This window comes from Protobothrops mucrosquamatus, unplaced genomic scaffold (genome assembly GCF_001527695.2).
Source record: "Protobothrops mucrosquamatus isolate PMUCROS unplaced genomic scaffold, P.Mucros_1.0 scaffold_145, whole genome shotgun sequence".
In the NCBI taxonomy this organism is placed as follows: domain Eukaryota; kingdom Metazoa; phylum Chordata; class Lepidosauria; order Squamata; family Viperidae; genus Protobothrops; species Protobothrops mucrosquamatus.
In genome coordinates this window covers 32,296-55,306 of record NW_015386221.1, presented here as the reverse complement: position 1 = coordinate 55,306, position 23,011 = coordinate 32,296, and the positions used below count along the sequence as shown (strand labels likewise).

Below are 23,011 nucleotides of genomic sequence, written 5' to 3'. Positions count from 1 at the left end.
TTAACCAATGGCAGGAGCCGTTTCATGCGTTCGGCAACCAGGGAGATCAAAAGTGCGGCTTGGCTGATTGCTGCACGGTGTCAATTGGCCAATCTCTTCTCCCAGGGAGCGGTGCTTTTGGTGTGTGTGTGGGGGGGGGGGCGGTAGGGAATCGTGGCTTCAGTTCGGGACCAGCCTTGGGTGGTGGGAGAAGCTGCTTTGGGTCCCTCGCCGCCGAGGGTCCCGGGATGATGAGCTGGGGGCCTTAGGCGATTCCCGTCCCCCGCCCCCCCCCAAACGACCCCGTGCTACCGCTACGCTACCCCGGGCAGGCTTTGGCCAAAAAGCGGGCCGAATCTGGAGCCATGCAGCTGGAGCATTGTCTGTCGCCTCCGTCGATGATGCTCTCCAAGAAATTTCTCCATGTGAGCGCTGGCGGCAGCGGCGGCGGCGGCAGCGCTTACCCGCCTGCCGCGGGCGGATCCGAGCTTGTCTTGCACGAGCACCACCACCCGCACCCCCATCACCATCCGGCTGCCGCCGCCGCCGCCGCCGCCGCCGCCCTCCTTTCGGCGAGCGCTGACAACCTGGAGAGAAGTTCACCTCTGAAAAAACTCGCCAGGGGGGGGATGACGAATCAGGCCGAGGCAGACAATTTCCCTGACTCCAAAGACCCGCCAGGGGACGCCCAGCAGCAGCAGCAGCAGCAGCAGCCGCCGCCTCAGCAGCAGCAGCAGCAGCGCGCCAAACTCTCGCCTGTCGTCTTGGACGGCGGCGGCGGCCAGGAGCAGCTCCGTCCAACCTTCGATGGAGCGGCGGCGGCTGCGGCAGCGGCAGCAGCAGCAGCAGCAGCAGCGGCGGCCGCAGCCGCGGCGGATCGATACTTGCTCTCCACGCCAGCCTCCTCCGGCCAACCCCCGTCCGCTGTCTCGGCTCCCCCGGCCGCCACCGCCGCTACCATGTTCCCCTACCCGGGTCAGCACAACCACGCGGCCGCCTTCTCGCTCGCCAGCCCCAGCCGCTACATGGCGCACCACCCGGTCATCGCCAACGGAGCGTACAACAGCCTGCTCTCCAACTCCGCGGCGCCTCAAGGCTACCCGGCTGCCGGCTACCCTTACCCGCAGCAGTACGGTCACTCCTATCAAGGCTCGCCTTTCTATCAGTTCCCCTCAGCCCAGGCCGGCCTCGTCCCCGGCAAGGCACAGGTCTACCTATGCAACAGGCCGCTCTGGCTGAAGTTCCACCGGCACCAGACCGAGATGATCATTACCAAGCAAGGCAGGTAAGCGGCGGCTGCGGTCGAAGGATGCCAGCCAGGCGCAACGCCGCCGAGAAGAAAGCGGAGGAGGACGAGGGAGGCTGAGGGACCGGGAAAGGGCGAGCAAGAGCACCCTCCAAACCCGAGCGGGGAAAAGCCGGATCTCCTGCCGAGACTCCGGGCTCTGCTCAAAGTATTTTTTTTTCTTTTGCCATTTTTTCCTCTCTTCTTGTTCCACACCCCTTGTATTATCACTTACTTCATCTTCTTCTTCATCATCATCATCATCATCAACAACAACTCTTCTTCTTCTTCTTCTTCTTCTTCTTCTTCTTCTTCTTCTTCTTCTTCTTCTTCTTCTTCTTCTTATTATTATTATTATTATTATTATTATTATTATTATTATTATTATTATTATTATTATTCTTTCTCCTTCTCCTTTGGTTATAGACCTCTCGTGTTCTTTTTTTTCCCGTTTTCCTTCTTTCTTTCCTTTTCCTATTTCTTTTCCTTTTGCTTCGGGTTTTTAAGATTAAAAACACCGGCGTTCCTGTCTTGGGGGCTGGAATAATCCAGTTCTTAGTTTTATATATATATACTTTAAAATACATCTTTGGGCCTATAAGCTTCCCCCCTCCCCCTCCCCCCAATTTATTTACGATATTTTCCTTCTTGGCTCTGACTTATGTAAGAGTCATAAACAAGGCGAAGAATGGTCGCGATGGCAATCCCTTTTGGGAACGGGCGCCGGGGTCTTCGCTGCGCCTTTGGGCCATTTCTGCCGCGCGTTCTGGCGACCAAGAGCTTCGCCTGGCTTCCTTGGCTGACCCCCGAATGGCGGGGGTCCACCACTTCGCGACTGGTTTTTGAGCGTTGAAATTTGGCAGCCCGTTCACCTGAAGGCAAAAGGCCTTGAAATCGCTGGGACTTACTTCCGGGTAAATTGCAGTAGAAACCCCGCGAGGATCTTTTTGGGTTACAAGCCCGATGTGCCAACCCGCCAGCCCGGTTTCCTCGGAAATAACCCTCGATTTCAGCCGGATTCACTTGGCGATGAGTAAGCAGGGGACCGTTTTCTCCTAGGCTCGATCCGCCTACCAAAAAGGCGCGGAGCAAGATGCCGAAACCGGTGTGCCCTTCGGATACTTTCCTCGGCAGCGTTCGCTCAAGAAAAGGGTTTTTTTTTTGGGAGATTTTCAGGGGACAGCTATGTATTTATAAAATTATGATCTCCCTCCTTTTCAATCCCGTCACTTTTCCTCACCCTCCTTTCCCCCCCCCCGCCTTCTTTCTTCAAACAGGCGAATGTTCCCTTTCTTAAGTTTTAATATCTCGGGTCTGGATCCCACGGCTCACTACAATATTTTTGTGGATGTCATCCTGGCCGACCCAAACCACTGGCGGTTCCAAGGCGGCAAATGGGTGCCTTGTGGCAAAGCGGACACCAACGTGCAAGGCAAGTCCTGTCTCGGTTCCTCTTTTCCCTCCCGATTAACCGCACGTACCCGGGCTGGCTTAGGTGAGAGAGCTTCATTTGTGGACCGTCCTTGGGCCAGTAAGGTTATACAAACCTTAGGGGGAAGCTAAAGCTGAAGGTCTTCCCCTGCTTTCCCTCCGTTCCTGCTTTCTTTCCTTCGGCTTCCCGAGTTGAAATGCCTAAAAACATACCGCACACAGTAAACAAAATGAAGGGGCAAATTCTGTTTTCTCAAAGCTGGGAGGTCTGGGGGAATTGTAGGACTCTTCTAAGAAGCGTTTCGGGTGGGGTGGAGAGAAGGAGAAGGGAAGAGGTGCCGGGTGAATGTCTTTCTCTCCAACATTTGTTTGCGATTGGACAAAACCCGGGGGTTTTCGCTTTCAGGAAACCGCGTGTACATGCACCCGGACTCGCCCAACACAGGAGCCCATTGGATGCGCCAGGAAATCTCCTTCGGGAAACTGAAACTGACCAACAATAAAGGGGCGTCCAACAACAATGGGCAGGTCAGTTGGGGCTCGAGAGAGGCGACGCTGCGCCCTGCAGGACCAAGAGATTGCGCGGGCACCCCCCATCCTGCGCTCTATTCACTGCATTTGTGTCCGAGTCTGTTTGCAAACCCAGCCCCCATTGTACAAACCTGGGGGAGGGGGGGGGGGAAGGAAAGAGGGCAATTCAATAGTCAGGTTAAACGGGGAAGATGCGCTTGCACCAGCGTGTGAACAGGAGGTCGTTTTCTCCCGGGCGAGGGCTTCGGATAGAAGCGGTGGGAAGCTCGTAAAGCGGCCTCGGCGGGTTTGTTTCTTCTTCCAGGCATTGCTTTTCAATTAAAGAAGAAGAAAAGAGGGGGAAGAGGGGACCCTAGATCGGAGGAATAGCCCGGCGTGTCCGAGTGCCTTCCTTTCAGCTTTCTAGCCACTTGGGGGGGGTGGGGTGAAACGAGGGGGAGATCCGCGCTTTTGGAGCAGGTGGCGAAATCCCGGCGGCGACCCTCCTTAGAACCGCGAAATTGGGGAGGGAGGGAGTGAGAAGAGCCCCCCAAGAAGCCTTTGGAGAAGGCAAGAATGGTGTGGCGGGTTCGGCTTCCCGGGAGATCTGGGGAGCGGGTCTGGAATATAAATTTCATCCTTTTCTCCTCGCCCCCCCCCTCACCCTTTTCTCCGCCTTCAGATGGTGGTCCTGCAGTCCCTCCACAAATATCAGCCTCGCCTGCACGTGGTGGAAGTGAACGAAGACGGCACCGAGGACACCAGCCAGCCGGGTCGGGTTCAGACCTTCACTTTCCCGGAGACGCAGTTCATCGCCGTCACTGCCTACCAGAACACCGATGTAAAGTGCTTTTCTCGCTCGCTCAGTTCTGGCCTTTTCGGGATTTTTTTTTTTGGGGGGGGGGTGGGGAAATGGGGGGGCACAAGTGCAGCTCCGGAAGTCGGGAGGGTGGAGGCGAAAGTCCCCGAACTTGAGTGGGAAATCGAGATTTCAGACAACGAAATGATAACGGTGGATTAAATTGCCTAAGCTGTTTTGCGAAATTATTCAAACTTGCTTTTCGGGTCCCGATTCTGCCCAACCCCAACTGCAATTTAAACAAAAAAAAAAGAGGGGAAGGAACGTCTCAGGTCCTCCAAGAGCAGCAAATATTTCAGATCGCTTGGATCTGGGCATTTTAACCCGCTTTGGAAGCGTGAACCTCTCTATAGACTGGCTTGGGCCCTCCGTCCCCAACGAGCAAAGTTACCTCGCCTTTTCCCGGTCAGATTTGTTTGGAACTTGTTTACTTTTGTGACCTAAGGTAGAGCCAGCCGTAGAGTGCGGCCGCGGTCTTAAGAGCGGATTTGGCGCACCTTTTCGAGGGCAGCAGATTGGCCGTTGTTTAATGCATGGCTACAGCGTTCGACTATCCCAGAAGGCGAGAGGGGTGCCAGAATAACTTGGCTGGATCTAGGACACTGATTTGTGAAGGGCACCTTTCGCTTCTCTATTGTAGACCCCCAGAATGCCTTACGCATCCGCAAAAAAATAAAAGTAAAATAAATCAGGGGCTGGGTCTCAGTTAAATTAATTTCCAGGGAACTGGTATTAGCAGCCCACGCCAACAAATTCTATCTATAAATCTGACTTTGGTTGTGTTAGGCTTTAAATCATCAACGAGCCAACTACAGGTTTGGGGACTCTATTGTGTGTTTTTTTATTAGACGTAGGAAAGATTAATCGTGGTTCACCAAGACTTTGATTTGAACCATATAATTTAGCCAAGGGATGGAAGAAATCTTTGACTGTGTTTATCCGACCTTTTGTAAACTAGCCAACCATATTTCAGCCTGGTATTATGGGGGGGGGGAAACTAATCCCCTTGTAGTTTAGCCTGTTTTGAAAATAGGAAAGAGAGCATTAGATTAAATTAACCGTGGCAAGTATATGTTACTATATTGCTGCCATTGTCAAATAACTGAGATTCAGAGCACCTTCCTTTTCACTGCAAACGATCCAGAGCTCTTGGTCCAGATTTAGTTTCTGCAGTGGTCTCTGGGCTAAACATTTTATCCGACTGGCCAGTAAGAGTCTTGCAATTGACACTTCCGAGCATGTGACTAGTCGCTAATCCCCTCGCATAGCTATCTTCGGAGGAATTGTTCCGAAGTGAGTCTTATTCGTCTTATCTAATTACGAGGGATTTAATTCTAAATAAGAGACCGGGTACCTAAACCGGACCTTGACTTTGTAGTCCTTCCAAGGAGGTTGTCGGAACAGTTTGAGGCAGAACAAAAAGTGATCCTCTGCTCTGGATCACAAATCGCCTTTGATCCTTCAGAATGATTAACTTTGCGGGGAAGATTGTGTGGTGCACGTGCCTGGGAAGAGGCTACAATTAGCTTTCATTTATTTCCAGCCCTTTTCTCTTTACGAGAGAAATTCTCATGAGGAAATGACCGGGCGTTGTTCTCTTTTAAAAGAATTAATCCACTCTGAAACAAGCTAGGTATCCGCTTTATCTTAGGCAGAGGACCAGCAGAGGAGAGGCCACTGTTTGACTCTTTCCCCCCCTCCCCTCTCCTCTGTAGATCACACAGCTGAAGATCGATCACAACCCCTTCGCAAAAGGCTTCAGAGACAACTACGACACGTAAGTTCCTCGTCTCGAGCCTTTTGTTGGCTCTGGTACATCCAGCCCTGTTAAATGGATAGGGTGGGTGGGTTTTTTTTTTTTTGACTTATCCAAAGAAGACCCTGGAACTTTCGAGAGCAGGTTATATGTGCTATTGGATATATATATCCCTAGGATAAATCCAACTGGGGGAGCACTAAGGCTTATAGAGGAGCAGGGGCTACAATGGCGGGGCGTGAAGGAAACCCTTAAGTGATCTTTGAAGGCTTTGGAACAGGAGAGATCCCTGGCTCTCGGCTTTGGGGTAGAACTTGTGTTTGTTTAACGCACAACCGAAGGCGGTAAATCCCGAAGGGTGAGCTTTTTTTTGCAGCAGGGCATGAAGAGAGTTGCTCCCTTGCCTACTTCAGCGATGAAGACCCCATTCAATCTCAGTAGCATTAGACTTGCATCCCTCCAGCGCCTGCCGCTGCCGCTGTCCAGCAATTCGAGAAAACCAAGATCCCGTCCCCATCCGTTGGAGCCGAGAAAATACTGAGTACCTGAAGTTGAGGGTCTTAAGGACTCAGTCGATACGACTGAGTCCTTAAGACCCTCAACTTCAGGTACTCAGTATTTTCTCGGCTCCAACGGATGGGGACAAGATCCCACTCGGGACCTTATGCTTCGCCTGTGTCACCAGGTCCAGTTTAAAGTGAAGTGAATATTTTGAAAGTAAGCAGCAGGAACTTCCCACTGGCTGGCCAGAAGCAGCTCGTTATCTAGTGGGATAATATATCAGCCCCGACTACAAACTCTATAAGCTCCCTCAGTAAACCAGGCCCTTGGAAACAAGCAATTAGGATCCAGGCGTGGTTTCCGAGGTGCCCAGCGCTTTCCCCCAGCCCCAAAGAACTCCATTAACCCCAGCAAGTCTCTGTTCGATCCTATAAAACCCCCCCGGGGGTCTAATCAGTACCCCGCTGTTAGGCTGGACTTCTCCAGGATTATCTTCAATTACAAACACTGCCAAGATGTTGCTGAGGTCCCGAAGCCTGTATTCAATTTTAAACTAAGCTTTAGAAGAAACTAGTCATTTATTCTTCTCAACTCCTCCCCCCCCCCCACAACCTTAGCATGAGGATAAAATCAGGCATCAGGTATTGTTTTGTAGTCCTCCTTTCCACTGAAAAAGGCACTCCAGGAAGCTTTCTCGTTCACCAACCCCAAGAGGCTGCCTAATCCAGTGTTTCTCAACCTTGACAATTTTAAGGCATGTGGACTTCAACTCCCAGAATTCCACAGCCAGCAATGCTGGCTGTGGAATTCTGGGAGTTGAAGTCCACATGCCTTAAAATTGTCAAGGTTGAGAAACACTGGCCTAATCTTTCCCCTCTACTGTAAATAGGCAAAGGATCTCGGGGTCGGCAGAGGGGTAAAACTCCAAACTGAACTGCAAGGAAGGAAAGGAAAGGAAAGACCTCTTTCTAGGCGACCTGGTGCTGATGTCCAGCATGACTCCTGAAGCTTGTCCCAATCCTCTCTCTCAGATTATTCAGAAATAAGTGAAGTAGAGGTTAGCAGTCCCAGCTGAGTGAGCAATGGGGGCTGGCAAGCACCTTGGCTTTGCCTGGGGAAAAAGTAGAAAGAGTGCGGAGCCAGCTGGCCTCAGGAAAGCAGGCCTTTGGGAAGAGGGGGCAAGGCAGATCTTTTGAAGTTTTGCCCTGAAGGAAAGAAAACTGGGGCAGCTGAAAGGTTGACAATCTGGCATCTGGGAGGTGAGTTGGACTACACCTCCCAAAATTCCCAGGAGTGATAGTTCCATACATTTAGATGAAAGTATGGTTGATTGGGGGGGAAGACCAGGGGAGAAAAAAAGTCAACTGTCCCAAGATGTACTAAGTTACAATGCAGGTTGAGAATGCTCCCAAAGGTTGTCACATTCTACAACTACCTAGCTTTCCTGTTCCGAAGTTCTCCAGTCTCCAGTGTGTGATTCACCAACCAGATATCTCACCAAAGCATAAAGCTGGGGTGGCCAGAACCAAGTGGGAGGGGGCACCAAACCCGGAAATTGAAACACATCTAGTGAAAGGAAGCCAGGCTGAACTACAGCAGGATTCATTAATCAGCTTGCTCCAAGCAAGTTATATAAATTTTCTCCTGCTAGTGCCACGACTGAGTGCCTTTTCTTCAGCCATTTATGTGTTTATTAATTAAACACACTTATATACCCATCCAACTCACACACAGTGACTCTGGGTTGCATACAACATTAAAAATACACAATTTAACTCTAACCCACCCCAACCCTATCTATGGCAATGACAAAATCAGACAAGCCACAATCCTGAGGAGCAAGCCAAGGGTGAGGTAGCTTATCTGGATCCCTCCCCCTGGATAGACTGTTGATGATGGCATGGATTTTGAGCGAATATGCCTTGCCCTCTCGCCCTGCTCCTGGCACTCTGGAAGCTGCCAGGGAGAGCTAGAGAGCCTGTTTGGTGTAGTGGTTAAGACACCAGCCAGTTTGGTGTAGTGGTTAAGGTTAAGGCGTAGTGGTTGGAAACCAGGAGACTGTGAGTTCTAGTGAAAGCCAGCTGGGTGACTTTGGGCCAGTCACTCTCTCAGCCCAACTGGCCTTACAGGACTGCTGTTGTGTGGGAAAATAGGAGGAAGGAGTATTAGCTATATTTGCTACCTTGAGTTATCAAAATAACGAAGGAGGGAAATAACCAAAATAAATAAAAACAAAATCCCTTGGGATAAATGTGCCCAGACTATCCTGTCTGTGGTTCCTACCAAATGGCTCTGGAGCAGGGGTATGTGGGCCTGTGGCCACTTGTCCCACTAAAAGGAAGGACAAATTCTGGGAGAACAGGCAGGGAGCTCTGTTTGAAACCCAACAGCAGTTTTGCAGTAATTGGGATTGACTGGAAAAGGACTTTTAAAAACACATTTTAAAGGAACATACTCCTACCTGTGCGTTAGGGAACCCAACACAATCCATTGTTTCATATCTAGATTACTTTATCAAGCAGATCAGGCCTCTTTTGGATCCTGGATCTCCAGATGTGGAGAACACAGGGCTTCATGTTATGTGTGGGCTCTTTTTCATTTAATGGGTCAGGAAAACTTAGCCTTATGTGGGAAGTTCCGGGAATCCTTAGTTTTGCAAGGTCATCCTGTTTAATAGAACCAGGGCAGAAATTCAGCTTACTTCTTGTAAAGTAAAACTCCCATATCCAGATTTGGCTGCCAAGTGGTTATAAAAGGGAAAAGCTATTTTAATGCTGAAACAAGTTCTACAATTTTGAAGCTTTGCATTACTGTAAGTTCACAATGTCAAGCTTATTAACCCTTTGGAATAAGAGAATTTTGTAAAGATCTGCGCCCAGAAGGGGTTTCCAGATATAGTCAGGTGGCCACATAATTTAATCAATCACTTCTCATTTTTAATTCCCGAGTTCCACCGCTTCCATGGTTCTTCCGTTCTCTCCCAGAGTGGCTCTCCACAACTTGAAACAGTATTTTTCCCCTCCCCAAAGCAAGTTAGTTTCATTGGGCTTCTATTTTCTACGCTCATTTTAAGGACTCCAGCCTCATTAACCTCCCATTAGTTTTGGAATCTCTGGCGCAACCTCCCCCCTGTTGCATTGGATTACAACTCCCATTATTCTGGGCCCAACCTATCTGAAAAGCAAGTGTAGGGAAATGGCTAGATGGTTTATATGTCTCAGAGCAGAAAACAAGTGTGTAGAGCGTCTAATCTTCCTCCCCATTCCTCCATTCGTTCTCCTAATTTGAGGAGAATTTTGTACTTCTATGGGCTATCCTTGGCTTGGCTATCTCTAGTCTTAATTTCCGCGAGCATGCGCATGCGCGTTGATTTCTAGGGAAGCCAGAACCTCAAGCTTTCAGGGTTCTAAGCATGCCCTTAGCTAAGCCACCGTCCCTTATTGGCCACCCTCATTGATCTTTAGCGGGCTTTTTATTCCGGGTCTGCCTGTGAGGCGCAGTCATATTGTATTCTCTTCCGCTAGGGCACACCTGTGGAAGTTTGAGCAGGGCTTGCAGAAAACCTCCGTCCATCAAAACCCCGCCCTGATTTTGGCGCAGTTTGGAGAGACCTGAGCACCCGCTCTCAGCTCTCACTCACTTCTGGCGCCACAGAGGGGTGGGGTGGTTATTTGAGTCGCGACGCCTGCGCTGAGAAAGGCAAAGTAGCAAGCCTAGTCCAAGAAGGCGGGAAATGTAAACGTTAAAATTCACTTTTAAATTTAGCTTGCCTAAAAAGACCTCTTCTGTCACACCGGCACTCCGGCCTCAGTGTACTTCCAGTCTAGAGACTAGCGCCAGGGGTAGGCAACCTCGGCTCTTTTATGACTCATGGACTTCAACTCCCAGAATTCCTGAGTCAGCTACGCTGACTCAGGAATTCTGGGAGTTGAAGTCCATGAGTCATAAAAGAGCCGAGGTTGCCTACCCCTGGACTAGCCGCTCCATCCAACAGTCACCGAGGCAATATATCGCGATAGAGACGCGCTGTTTATCGCCAGCGCAAGATGCAGTGGGGCTAGCTTGCTATTAAGTTTAAGGGCGAGATGGTGCTCTGGCGGGGGAGGTTCTGCTACTTTGCACCGGCTCAGAGACACTCTCGGGATAATTAATTCAGCAGCTTAGCGAAAGAAGGCCTAGCGAAGCTTTCCTCAGTGTAGCGCCGCCTCTGCGCCAGTTTGGGGCAGCGGCGAGAAACGTGATCCAACTTTCCTTCGGAGGGTGAACGTTAAGACCCACCATCCTCCGTGTTACTCGGTAGTTCGAATGCAGGCCCTTCCGGTTTGAACGCGCGCCCTGTCTGGGGCTGGAGGGAAATCGGGGAAAGGCATCACCTCTCGCCAATCTGCCAGTCACACCCCTTCCTTTTCTGCTTTGTTTCCCTGCCCTCTCTCTGCCCAGGATCTACACGGGCTGCGACATGGACCGCTTGACCCCGTCGCCCAATGACTCTCCCCGCTCTCAGATCGTGCCGGGGGCTCGCTACGCGATGGCGGCCGCCGCGGCGGGCTCCTTCCTGCAGGACCAGTTCGTCAGCAACTACGCCAAATCCCGCGGCTTCCATCACCACCATCACCCGGGAGCGGGCGCCGGAGGCGGCGTGGGACCCGGAGGGCCCATGCCGGAGCGAGGCGTGCCTCACCCTAACGGGCTGCTCTCTCCACAGCAAGCCGAAGAGCCCGCCGCGCCTTCGCCCCAGCGCTGGTTCGTCACGCCCGCCAATAATAGGCTGGACTTCGCGGCCGCCTCAGCTTACGACCCCACCGGAGATTTGGCGGGAAACGCCGCCACGCTATTATCTTACGCGGCCGCCGGCGTTAAGGCTCTCCCGCTGCAGGCTGCTGGCTGCACCGCTCGCCCGCTCGGCTACTACCCGGACCCCTCGGGCTGGGGGGCGCGCAGCCCGCCCCAGTATTGCGCCAAATCCTTGTCGTGCTGGCCTAACAGCAGCGGTGCCCGCGCTGGAGGAAACCCCTATTTGCCCGCCGGGGCTGGCGGCGGGGAGGAGCCCGACAGCCTGGCGCCCCCTGAGCGCTCCCCTTTGGTGGCGCCGCCGCCGCCGCCCGCTGCCGGGCCGCCTGCCGAGGACTCGAAGCCCCCTAAGGACTTGTCCGACTCCAGCTGGATCGAGACTCCCTCGTCCATCAAGTCCATCGATTCCACCGACTCTGGGATTTACGAGCAGGCCAAGCGCCGGCGGCTTTCTCCGGTGGGCACCCCGGCCTCGGAGAGCTCTTCGCCCCTGAAGAGCGAGCCCGCCTTGGCCCCCAGGGACTGCGACAAGACCTGCGCCAAGGACATCGGCTACTACGGCTTCTACACGCACAGCTAGAGAGAGGCCTTTGGCCACGCCCCCCCGCCCCGCCCTTCTCGCCCGTCCCGTCCGAAGCAGCCCTCGCTTTGCGCTGCGCATCGGGGCGAGCGCTGCTTCTCCCGGTCTTGTTGAAAGCGGCTCTAGCTGGCCACGCACCTACAACCGCGCACGCGCAGTCTCTCTCTCCCTCTCCTCTCTCTCTCCCTTTCCTCACACACGCTGAAAGCCCGCAAACCGTGGGGCCGCTCCAACGTCCCTTCAGTAGGAGGTGGATGGCAACGAAATGCTGAAAACCACGACCCTTCATTTCTCCACCTTGTATGTCTCTTTCCTTAGCGACCCCCCCCTCCCCGCACAAGGCAAATCACGCCGTGGTTTTTCCCTTTGGCCAAGCAGCTGGGGCGTCTTTTTTTTCTTTTAAAGTTAGCTCTCGCCACTCGGGTGTTTCGAATGGGTAGATTATTCCAAAATCCCAAGAAAACCTTTAAATGATCCCTGTGCCCTTCACCATGTTCGGTGTGGTAAAGGGGTCCCCTCTTAAACTTTGGCTGGCGGGCGACAGGCGCCCTTCAAATCTTTTTTAAAGATATCCTAAACTTAACCCGACGACACGGGGCAGTTAAATTCCACCCAGGGAATTGCAGCTCAGTCACATGCACGCGTTTGTTTGAAATGAGGCCCGCGACGTTTAATCGCTTTTACCGCCAGATAACAGCCAAAAGCTCGCAGCTCTCCTGCACATTCTCCGATCAGGAAGGTGGATAGCAGATGCTTTTTTTTTATTCTGCCATATTAAAAAGGTGGGCAAGATGAAGGGGTATTTGCGTGCCTTTAAAGGGTTTCTCGGTAAATTTGGGATTCTCCTAGATCCCTCTCCTCCACATCCCCAATTCCGTGTCCATTTGCTCCCATGCTTCGATTTAATGGGTCGTAATTCCGAGTAAACTTGATTTAAGGTTCAGTAGTCAAACTAACCGCCCTTGCATCATATGCTTGCAACTCGAAGGGAAATTCCTCCTTTCCCTTTCCCCTTCCTTGATCCGGGCTGAAATATATACGTACAATTCGCAAATAACGAACAGGGGTCCTATAGGAGGGTTGGCTGCCCTAAGCAAAACCTAAAATATCTAAAACTCCTTTCCCTTCTTTCATATTAATCTTCGTCTACACACTTGCATATTAATATTAGGATAAAGTCGGGTGTGTGGCTAGGAAGTGTGTCAATTAGTATTTTTATTCCATTGTCCAAAGAGACTTAAACTTGATTAAACAAAAATTATACTTATAGCAATTTCAACAAAGCTAGGCCTGATATATATTTGGATCCATTCGGACAATTTTGTTTAACAGTTAACATCTAAATAATTACACATCTGTAGGACTTAATTCTACTTCAATGCATGCCAGACCTTACTGTGCTTCTCACCGAAATCATTTCTGATTTAATCAACACTAAATTTCAAGCTTGGATCCCATAGGATAGTATTTATGTTGATTTTAGAAGGCAATATTCGGGTTTCTGGTATAGGAATAGGAATTTAAAATACTTCGTGTTAGTTGCCTTGCATTTGTAGTGAAGTTTCCTTTCAAGTAAAAAGCGCCTTTTTTGCTTAGGTGTCTTGATTGGGCGTATGTGCGAAACTTGACCTTATCTAAAGTACTTTGAGGAAGAAATGCAGTAGTTTTGTTCACACATTGCACTAAAGCCACAATAGCATTTGCTTGGCGTGTGCGTCTCCTAGACACCCGGCCAATTGTGGTTCATTTGGCAAACCATGATTAAAACAAACTGGCATTATTTCACATGTAGAGCAGGTGCTTCGATTGGGAGGCGACTCAGTCAAGTTCAAAACTCAGCCTTAAACATGTTTACTCGGATTAGGATCAAGAGGCATCCACAGGGGTGTGCCGAATTTCTACTACGGGCTTTAAACTCCATATAATTCTATAGGCACTTATTCAGCAGCAAATTCCATTAAATTTATCCCAGATAACTTCTGGAAAGGAGGTCTTACGCCGTTCCCTGACTGTTCTTTGACAGTGTCACCTCACCATTGCTGTGGCGATGCGAGTCCAGCCTTCGTTTCCTCCTGATAAATGACAACAGCGATGACACTAGAAATCGCCAGGCAGGAAACGGCGTGAGCTGCTTCTTCGAAGCTGGTTCCACTCGCGTTTCCTTGGAAGGAAGTCTCATCCGAGTTTGTGCGATCGTAGCGTCGCTGCCCCTCGCAAAGCGCTGGGTAATGGCGGAAATTACTCCTACTTCTCTCAGTAGGATTTCGCTTCCCGCACGGAGTATAATGCTTCAGTTCCCTTTTCTGGATGCAACATTTCCTGCCTGATCAGAACTTATTCTCAATGAAAGTAAACCCGTTTAATAGCTCAGCGTCTATAAATAGAGGATTCCCCCCCGCTGGGTTCAGCAGGACTCTAGTGGACTTTTCCCTTAATTTACTCTTACTAACAAGTGTAATCATAGGAATACTAGGAAGAAGCAGGTGGTCTCTCCAGGTACTTGTGCCTGCGACTAAACTTTACCGAGATGGGTGGGGACACAACAAAGAGATGGGGAGATGTGGACTCTAAATGAAGCACTTTTAAAAGTTCAAAAGCAAACGTTGTGTCTGTTGTTATGGTGAAAACCTGGGCTAAAAACTCTGTATCGGTTCGCATAACACTCTGCATTAAGCTTGGTTTCAATTACAATTTACCTATGAAGTATTGCAAAGGGGGTTGTGTTCATTCAACACATTGAGCTACAAGTAAATCTGTGCCGTGCTGGCTTGGCTTGTTGTATGAACCTACCCTCATAGCCCTAGCAGGCTATGTTAGATTGCTATCTTACTAAAGAATTCTTCCAGCTCTGATCAAAAAGGCACTTCCTTCCAAGTAAACCTACCTGTGTTTGCACTGTTATTTGACTTAAAAGTAAAACAGTAATTTAGTTTACAGGACTGGAGAGTTGTGACTCAAACTCCAGTCTGGTCATTCCAGATGGGATGGGACCTTGCAGAGTTAACTCAGGTGAATCTTAACGCCGGGTCCTGGAGGCGCTATTTCAATTAGATTGTAGCTTGTGCTCAATCAGGTGTGCAAGTGGGTGTATGGGAAGGTATATTTGCCCACAGGGCCATTGACTCTTTCGTCAAGTAAACAGCGCAGTTTAACACTCTATTAGAGACAGGTGGCCAGAGAGAGGGGAACAGCTCCTTGAAAGCCCACTTCAGTTCCAACAAGCATTTCACATTACCAATCTAAGGATCTTTTCTCTTTATGTCCTTTTCTGTCCCCTCACTGAATCCTTAGCCCATCCCTGGTTGGCGTGCAGGTGCTCTTCTCTTGTTCCAATATTTTTTTCTCTCCCCTCCCCACTTCAGTTAAAAGACCGACTGTAAATCTTTGTAATGAACAAACTACTGTACAACCAATGCTAAGCTTGACCTGTTGGTGCCCGTAGTGTAGTCCAGTGAAAAAATGACTTTGTGAGTTGTATATTTTTTAAAAAAGGAAAAAAAAAATTGCATTTAGTTTGAATTTTTGTTTCGTTTCGTTTTTGTTCCATGCATAAGGAAGTATCTCTGAAAGAGCCTTCTCTGGGGAATAGACTAGACAGCACCAGTTTGAAGAGGTTTAATTTCCCTCCCCTCTCTGACCTTTTCTATTTCTTTTCATTTTCTCGTTCAGTCAAGAGTTTTACACTCAATTTAGTCTTTCCCCTTGTTGATGTAGAGTAGTGAGTCTTCAAAATTTTGTGTAGGAAACATATAATTGATCAACCCATGTTTAAATATGGTGGGTGGGTGGGGGCGAGAAATGAACTGTGAAATAGACATCAGGCAAAATGATTAAGACTTAACTTGCAATCGGCAAACAAACCTTCCCAAATAGAAATTCAGGACTTTCATCCTGTATATATTTTGTATGTCCTTCTGTAATTGATGGACATGATTTTTTCTCCCCCCCCCCTTTTTTTTTTAAAAAAAGAAACCTCCCTACACATTTGTTATGTTTGTGTAGATAAATAATTGTTTCTTCAAATTACAAGTAACCGGGAAAATGTTTTGTTTTTTCACCCATTTATATTGTCTGTGTACAAAAAGCATAATAAAACTTGGAAAAAATGTTTAGACAGTCTTTATGTGTAGCTTTTAGAACATCTGAGTAAATTAAGAATAGTTTACTCAGGGCTGGGAGTACATGGGAATTTTTACAAACGGAGTAGGGACGATTTATTTCCTCTAATGTCAGCTACTTGATCCTCAACACAAAAATAATGTCTTTGTTTTTTTCACCTTTACGCTGCAGCTTGGGCAAGTACAGTCATACCCTATTCCCGCTATGCAATGAGCTAAAAAAGGGTGCGAGATTCAATGGCACCTGGCTGTAAGTTACTTTGGGGGCAAATTTATGATTGTAATGCATCTAAAGAATTTTTGGCAGTGGGGAAAATGTAAACATTTGCAGTTCAGAATCACTAAACATAGGTAAAATAGAATATGCTGGTTAAGGATTCTATAAAAACAGAAATAGTTAATAGTAGAGCCTATAAAATAATTATTTCCCTTTCTATCTTACTGCATGTGAACTGTTGCAGAATTCTCCAATTTCCCAGGACTAGGACATCTGAGATTCCCTGTAGTATCTGACGACTTGTAAAAAACTAAAACATTGAGGAATTAAATTTGAGGCTGGGATCTCTTCGTTTGGGTGGGTGTGTGTGTGTGTGCGCGTGCGCGCGCGAGCACACTCACCCATACTATTGAGTGATTCTGCAACCTGCCACTAGAGGTCTCTTGATGGATTGTTATTCTCCTTGTCGTGAATTGCATTATATTATTCCACCTTCTTTGCCTTCTACCACGACGGGAAATTTATCTTTAAACTGTGAAACTAAAGTTTCCCCCCCTTTTTTTTAAATGTGTGATAATATTTGTCAATGACCAATTATTTTTTTAAAAAGTTAAAATTATTTCAGAAAAGTCTTTTATGTACCTTTAAAGGACAGTCTGCTAGAAAACAAGGGGTTTAACAGAGAATACTCAAGAACCTTTAGGTATAATATTAATCAATCATTATTATAGTAATAATTTTTAGTTCTATTTCCTACACCTCTATTATTTCTGCCTGATTTTGAAAACGATTTTATCTTGTTCAGCCATCTCATGAGGTACTAGAGATTATGATTCCCAATTCTCATATACAAACTTGCTCTTAAAATTATCAGATTTAATGGGAATGTATTGCCAAATTGCATAATATCCATCACATCTAATGAAGCTTTTAAATGGGGTATATTCTGGAAAAGGAAGTTCCTTTTTAGTGAATTCCTCTGCTATTCCATCTGGAGACAGACAGTGGCCTCCAGATTCAGAGCGACACGCTGGTTTTCTTCAACTGTGCAGATCAGAAACCAGAAACAGTAGAAACCAATTGTAAACAACATTTGATTACTGACACTAGCCTTAGTGGACGTATAACATCTTATTGTGTCATCCACTTATCACTCTAATGATAAAAAGCCTGTCTTCATACAAATATGTCTCTACAACAATAACTAATTTATGCTGTAAAATGCTGGAACTTTGATTTGGAAATGGCTTACGGATGGGGTTCAATAGCATGCTAAACCATATGGAGAAGCTTAGCATCATGGATGAACCTAGGCTATAGATATCATCCAGAAGTTGAAGGAAATTTTTTTCCAAGTTTTTATATTAATAAAGAGAAATTAACAACTGCAGCAATTAGTAGGACAGATATTCCCACTTGAGCCACATGTGATTTGTTCCAAGATGTTGACTTATTATTGTAGCAAATGTTTTAAGGGACTATATGGACCCAACAACAAAAAGCAGCATAGTCAAAAGAAGGCAGATCAGACACAGTACATGTTTGAGATCCCCTTAGGAGTGCTTGATTTCTCTGAATTTATTTTTGTATTATTATTTTGCTCAGACTAAATGTGGATCTTTATGTATGAGTAATTAAGTGTTATACTGAATGTTAATCTTTCTAAATGAGTAAAATACGTGTTTTAATGACTAGTCAGTGAGTATTGTCATAAGTCAGGACAATTGCTTGTCTTGTGGCTTCTTTCCTTTTCCTTTGTTCAAATCCCAATGTGAAATACACACTATTTATTTACTCCTTTTTTAATGCTTTGGACAAAGAGTAATACTTCAAGAAATCTCAAGGCAATATGTTGGAATGACCTTTCTCCAAAAGTTGGAACAGCAGTAGCTATTCTGAAATAGTTGAGAGAGATCATTGTATGCTTTGCAATATCCAAATTTTATTCAGGGAATGAATTTAAGTTTTTGCATTTGGAAAACTGAATTCAGACATTTTGTGGGAGTCCTGTCTTTGTTGCAAGAATTAAGCAAACAAAATGATGAGTTAGGATGTCTTTTTCCTCAAGCTCCCTGTTATGGTTCTCTAGTACATTCAGGATTCTCTCATTTGTACCCTCCAGATATGTTGGATTTACAACTCCCATTCTTGCCAGTCTGTATAACTCATATTCACTGGAGATAATGGGAGTCATTGTCCCAACAGCACATTTAGAGGGCAGCAAAGGAGAAAGCAGGTTTATAACCTCAGACAATAATTTGGAATTCTTCAAACAAAATAATTTGTTCTGGTCAATGGTCCATTGGAGATAGCCTTCTTATACTTAACATTTTATGAAATAGCATCTTGATGGAAAAGGGCATCAGCAATGTAGGAAAAAAACATAGGGGAAAAAAATAAAGTCTATCGAGTCACAGCTGCTCATCTAGGAAAATTTATACATATCTCTTTGCTATTTCAAAGTTTTATCCTGTCCTTAACTGCTGAGATACACACATACTGACAATAGTGAACAACTGCTGGTTTTTCTCCTATTTTTTCCATAATCAACATGCACTGATTCAGTGGATGATTGTTCCACTCTCCTTCAATAGATTAAGAAGGTGAACATAATATACTATTTTGAGCCATACAGGGTGATGCAGACTATACATTACACACACATGCACACACACACACACACACAAATATACTGGGTTGAATTATGGTTTGGTTCCCCATGGCACTGAAACTTGATGGGTTCATACAATATACTGAAATATGAACCGTGGTTTAGGAACAATGGCTGAGTTGCTACAACATGCAAGACCTCAAACAGGCCAACCACATTTTGGCATAGAGCTGTTTCAACAACTGGGGCAAAGTTGCCCCATATGTTTCCATGAATTTGTATAAGTTTGGACCGCAGCCGTCTAGTCATAGTCCGGGATAATAAATCATATTGGTCCACTGGGTTTATAAAGTAGGTGTCTGATTTTAACTGAAGTTGACAAATAGTGCAACCAGATACATATTTACTTGGAAGCTCTTCTTCAGTCATTTTGATTTATTTCCAAATAGGATTGCAGCCTAACAAACAATCCTATCAATTTTTAAGTTTGCATAATACACTAAACCACAATGAGCTTTTTTTTAATCATTTGGTATATGGTGTAAACATAGCACAGACATGGTTTATGTTTTAGTGTGCAATGTGAATTCTATCAAATATGGTTTATTCAAAAAGCCATAGTTAGCTATATGAACAAATAATTAATTAGGTAATTGTTTGATTTACTGCCCAGTTCCCAACCTTCTGAGCTATAAATTTAGCATTTAACTTGGAGAAGTTTGCTTTAAACTAAATCCCAGTAATTCAAATAGGGCTTCCTCTCCTCCAAAAGTAAAGTCCCTTACCACCTCAAAAATATTTGTAAGGAAAAACATGTGGTACCTTAAAGACAAAGAAATGTAAAATAAAAAAAGCTTTATTTTATCTGATATGGCATAACTATCATTTAGAAGATTTATTAGTGTTGCGAGATGTCACAAGACTTTTGTGGTGTATTTGCCCAAACAACTTAAAAATATTTGTCCCTGTATTCCTCCCATTCTCTGAAAATTGTGCCCCAGTAAGCTTTAAAAGCTCGCCTTGACTTTAAGGAAAGTTTCAGGGGGGAAAAAAATGTATCCACTTTTATTTGCAATATCCTTGCTCCATCCGAACGCCATGCAATCCAAATCTACTCAGAAGTATAAACCTCGTTAAATTTATGGTAAAAGATTAAACCTAAGAACGGCGAGTCCGGGGCCCTTTTTCTGGAGGAGAAAAAAAAAATGTTCCGAGGTCCGTTTCATTTTTTGAAATGATAGAACCAAAATAAGTTGAAGCCGCCTGCTATCCGTCCGGGCCTTAGCGGAAAACCCGCAGCTGCTCAGCGGCAGCTTCGGGGTCAGTCGTGCACGCGTTCGCTCTCGCGCACGTCAGAAGCCCACGCGACGCAGCCCTTGTGCTGTGCTGGAGGAGGGCCCGCATATTTTTGGAAACCTTTCCGAAGTTACGCTCTTTCGCGTGGGCGATTTCGGGGAGAAAAGGAGGACAGAAGGCTGGATTTGACAGGCCTCTGGCGTGACCAGGGAAGGAGGCGGTGTCTGCTACGCCTAAAGGAGGAGGCAGGTGTGTCTGCGTGGGGAGAGAGTTTTCAGGGGTCAAGTGTTTTGGCGGGTATTTTGTGCTCCCCCTAGCAGCGTGGCAAAAGTGTGTGTTTTACTTTCCTACCAAATGCCATTGGATCCGTTCTTCTTCGGCCCAGCATTATTTTATTAAATGTCTCCCAGAATTCTCTACCGAGCAGAGGCTGACTCTGATTGGATTCACACAAGACAGTAAGCCAAAGCTAAGCAAAACCACAGTACATCTTAGGGGCAACGTGAGAATTCAGCTTACGAGCCAAGGGCATGCTTTTGAAGCTCAGCTCTTGTCCCCTTTTTGCTCACCACTAGTGATAAAATGTATCCAAAAAGAGACTGTTGAAATAAGTGGGAGATCCTTAATGTGGCTTGGTTACAAACATTCACGGGAGGAATTACCAACCATGGACCAATAACCCTCACCCATTCCGTAGGAATGAAAGTACAAGAAAAATAATCGATTGGTGTGTGAACTTACTGGCGGGCAAAAAAGGAACAAGAGCCCAAATCTCAGCACGTTGTATGAATTTGGTAATTATGACATACTACACACAAAATATTGAAAACCTGCCTTAACGTATTGTGTAAATTCAGACTGTAGGACAGAACCACCAACTCTTCTCTCTCTCTCTGCTGTCTTCCTGTACTTTTATATCAGAACAGTTTTAGTGCAAATTAGTGTCTGTATCTACAGACATGTCTGCAATGAGCAGATCCTCTCCCAGCCTGTAGATGTGGGACACTATTATCCCTGATTCCTGTCCTGGGTGTGGATGATGGGATTTGTAATCTAATATCTAAGGGAAGCATTGGTGTGTGTTAATTTTTTTTTTTGTTTCCTTCTAGTCCTTCTGGTCAAAAAAGATAGAACAGTTTTTGTTTTAAAGAAGGTATCTATGTTTTAAAAACTGATAAATTAGAGCTTCCAGTAAAAGGATGAATGTAGCTAAAAGCCATACTATATCATCTTCAACTTATTTGGAATCACTCTGATCTTATTTCCAGACTAAAAAAAAATACATGCATTTCAAGCTTCATGCCAGATTTTGATTTTCTAGTTTGCTAGTTGCTGTTCATATCTAAGTAAATCTAACCCAGTTGAATTTATTCTCAAGCATATGTAATATAAACCAGTTTTCATCCTGGTCTCTTCCAAAGGCCTTTGGATTACACATCTCCAACCCTTCAAGAAATTGGCTGGGGAATCTGGGATTGGTAATTCTGAAATATTTGGGAGTCATCCGTTTGGGAAACGTAGGTATATAATATTCCCATTCGTCCCTTATCTTAAGCTCTTTTTGATTCAGCACCTTTGGGATGAAGTAAATAGTGCAGGCCGCTCTGCTCAGATCTGCTAGTTTATGATTCATTTCCATCATCAGTTTCCTGGTACCATTATGCAGGTTATTTCCTTCTGGACTTATTTTCTGAGCTCTTGTTTATAAAAGGGTCCCCCCTCTTCTTAAGGAATATTGTACTTGTTGCAAGTAATAGAAAACATATGAAGTGTTCAGTTCAATATATAGGCTTTCTATTCCTGGATGTTTTTAATAGGGTGGGGAGAACGAAACTTCACTTTTTGATGCAGAGTGAGGTATGCTTGAAATCAAAGTGCAATACTTTTTAATAGTCACTGCCTCTGTTTGCCATTTTAAACAATTTACTTAAGAGTAATCCTGAAGGAGCTCACACCTGATAACATTTACAAGCCAGGACGTTTTATTGAAAATAGTCCATGATGTTACACTTTACTTCCAAATTAGCTGAGGTAATGGTCTATATACACTCCTATCACATGTATACTCAAAAATAATCCTTGTTAAACTCAATAGATTGAAGGCATGGTTAGAGCTGTAGCCTTAAATTCTAGTTAAGTGGAGTTTACTATTTGGGCCAGAGCTATTTTTTTAAAAAAAAAAATAACTTGGGCTACTAGATCTGAGCAGTGCAATCCAGATGGCTGTAAAGAGATTCAGATAATTATGAATCTTTGCTGCAACCTCTGTTCATCTGGATTTATGCATGAGAAAATGCCATGAAGATGCAAGTCATTTTTCCCATGGTGTGTGCTTGGGCTTATAATCAGTCGATATGTTTGTACAGTAAAACAATCCATGCCCCTGGTTTACATAACACATTGAGCTTTGTCTGACTTATACCAAGTCCCTTTTAGGAGAGATGGGTGACTATATAAATTTGATAAATAAATCAATTGTATCAACCCAGCCAAAAATATATCAAGCCTTATGAGATTTCAGTGCACAGATTGATTGTATGACGAAGCAGCATCACACTTTTGTGCCCAAGAACATTTTATATGTGCAAACCCCATTCCTCTTGGAGGGATATGGATTAGTGACCACATATAGCATTTATCTTATTCCAAAGACAGGAGAGAAAAATGCTTGTGAAAATTGTTTTTTCAGCCATTGACCTAGCATTAAGTAAACTACTGAGGTTTCAGACATGTGTGAATTGGGCTGCAAGTTTTGTGTTCTGGCAAAGGCTATAATATGTTGTACAATATACTACATACTCTGGAGAGAAAATACAGAAATGATGAATGCAAGTTTCTTTCAATGTGCTCTTTCAAATATCTACTATTATTATTATTATATTATAATTTAATTTATATACCGCCCTTCTCCCGCAGGACTCAGGGCGGTGCACAGCATATTAAAAACAGTACAAATACAAAACATAAAAATACAAACCCCTATAAAACCAGATTAAAAAACCGAATATTAGAAGCTGTGTTTCTATTTAAAATTATTTTTAAAATCACCCTAAATAAAATCCTCCCTAGGTCAGGCC

The 23,011-nt window shown here is 45.8% G+C and overlaps 1 protein-coding gene across 1 annotated transcript; it reads left to right on the top strand.

Moving 5' to 3' along the window:
* The first annotated feature begins 344 nt into the window (after positions 1-344).
* TBR1 (T-box, brain 1) lies at positions 345-11,692 on the top strand. The gene is made up of 7 exons (XM_015819012.1): positions 345-665; positions 714-1,264; positions 2,542-2,696; positions 3,102-3,223; positions 3,888-4,046; positions 5,780-5,841; positions 10,762-11,692. Exons 1-7 carry the CDS (start codon positions 345-347, stop codon positions 11,690-11,692), a joined length of 2,301 nt encoding a protein of 766 aa, XP_015674498.1.
* The last annotated feature ends 11,319 nt before the right edge of the window (positions 11,693-23,011 follow it).

Excerpts from the sequence above, each read along its gene's own strand:
- TBR1 (XM_015819012.1), top strand. The coding sequence starts at position 345 with ATGCAGCTGGAGCATTGTCTGTCGCCTCCGTCGATGATGCTCTCCAAG. Across the intron at positions 3,224-3,887 it reads CGTCCAACAACAATGGGCAG|ATGGTGGTCCTGCAGTCCCT; the intron begins GTCAGTTGGGGC and ends CTCCGCCTTCAG. Across the intron at positions 4,047-5,779 it reads CTGCCTACCAGAACACCGAT|ATCACACAGCTGAAGATCGA; the intron begins GTAAAGTGCTTT and ends TCTCCTCTGTAG.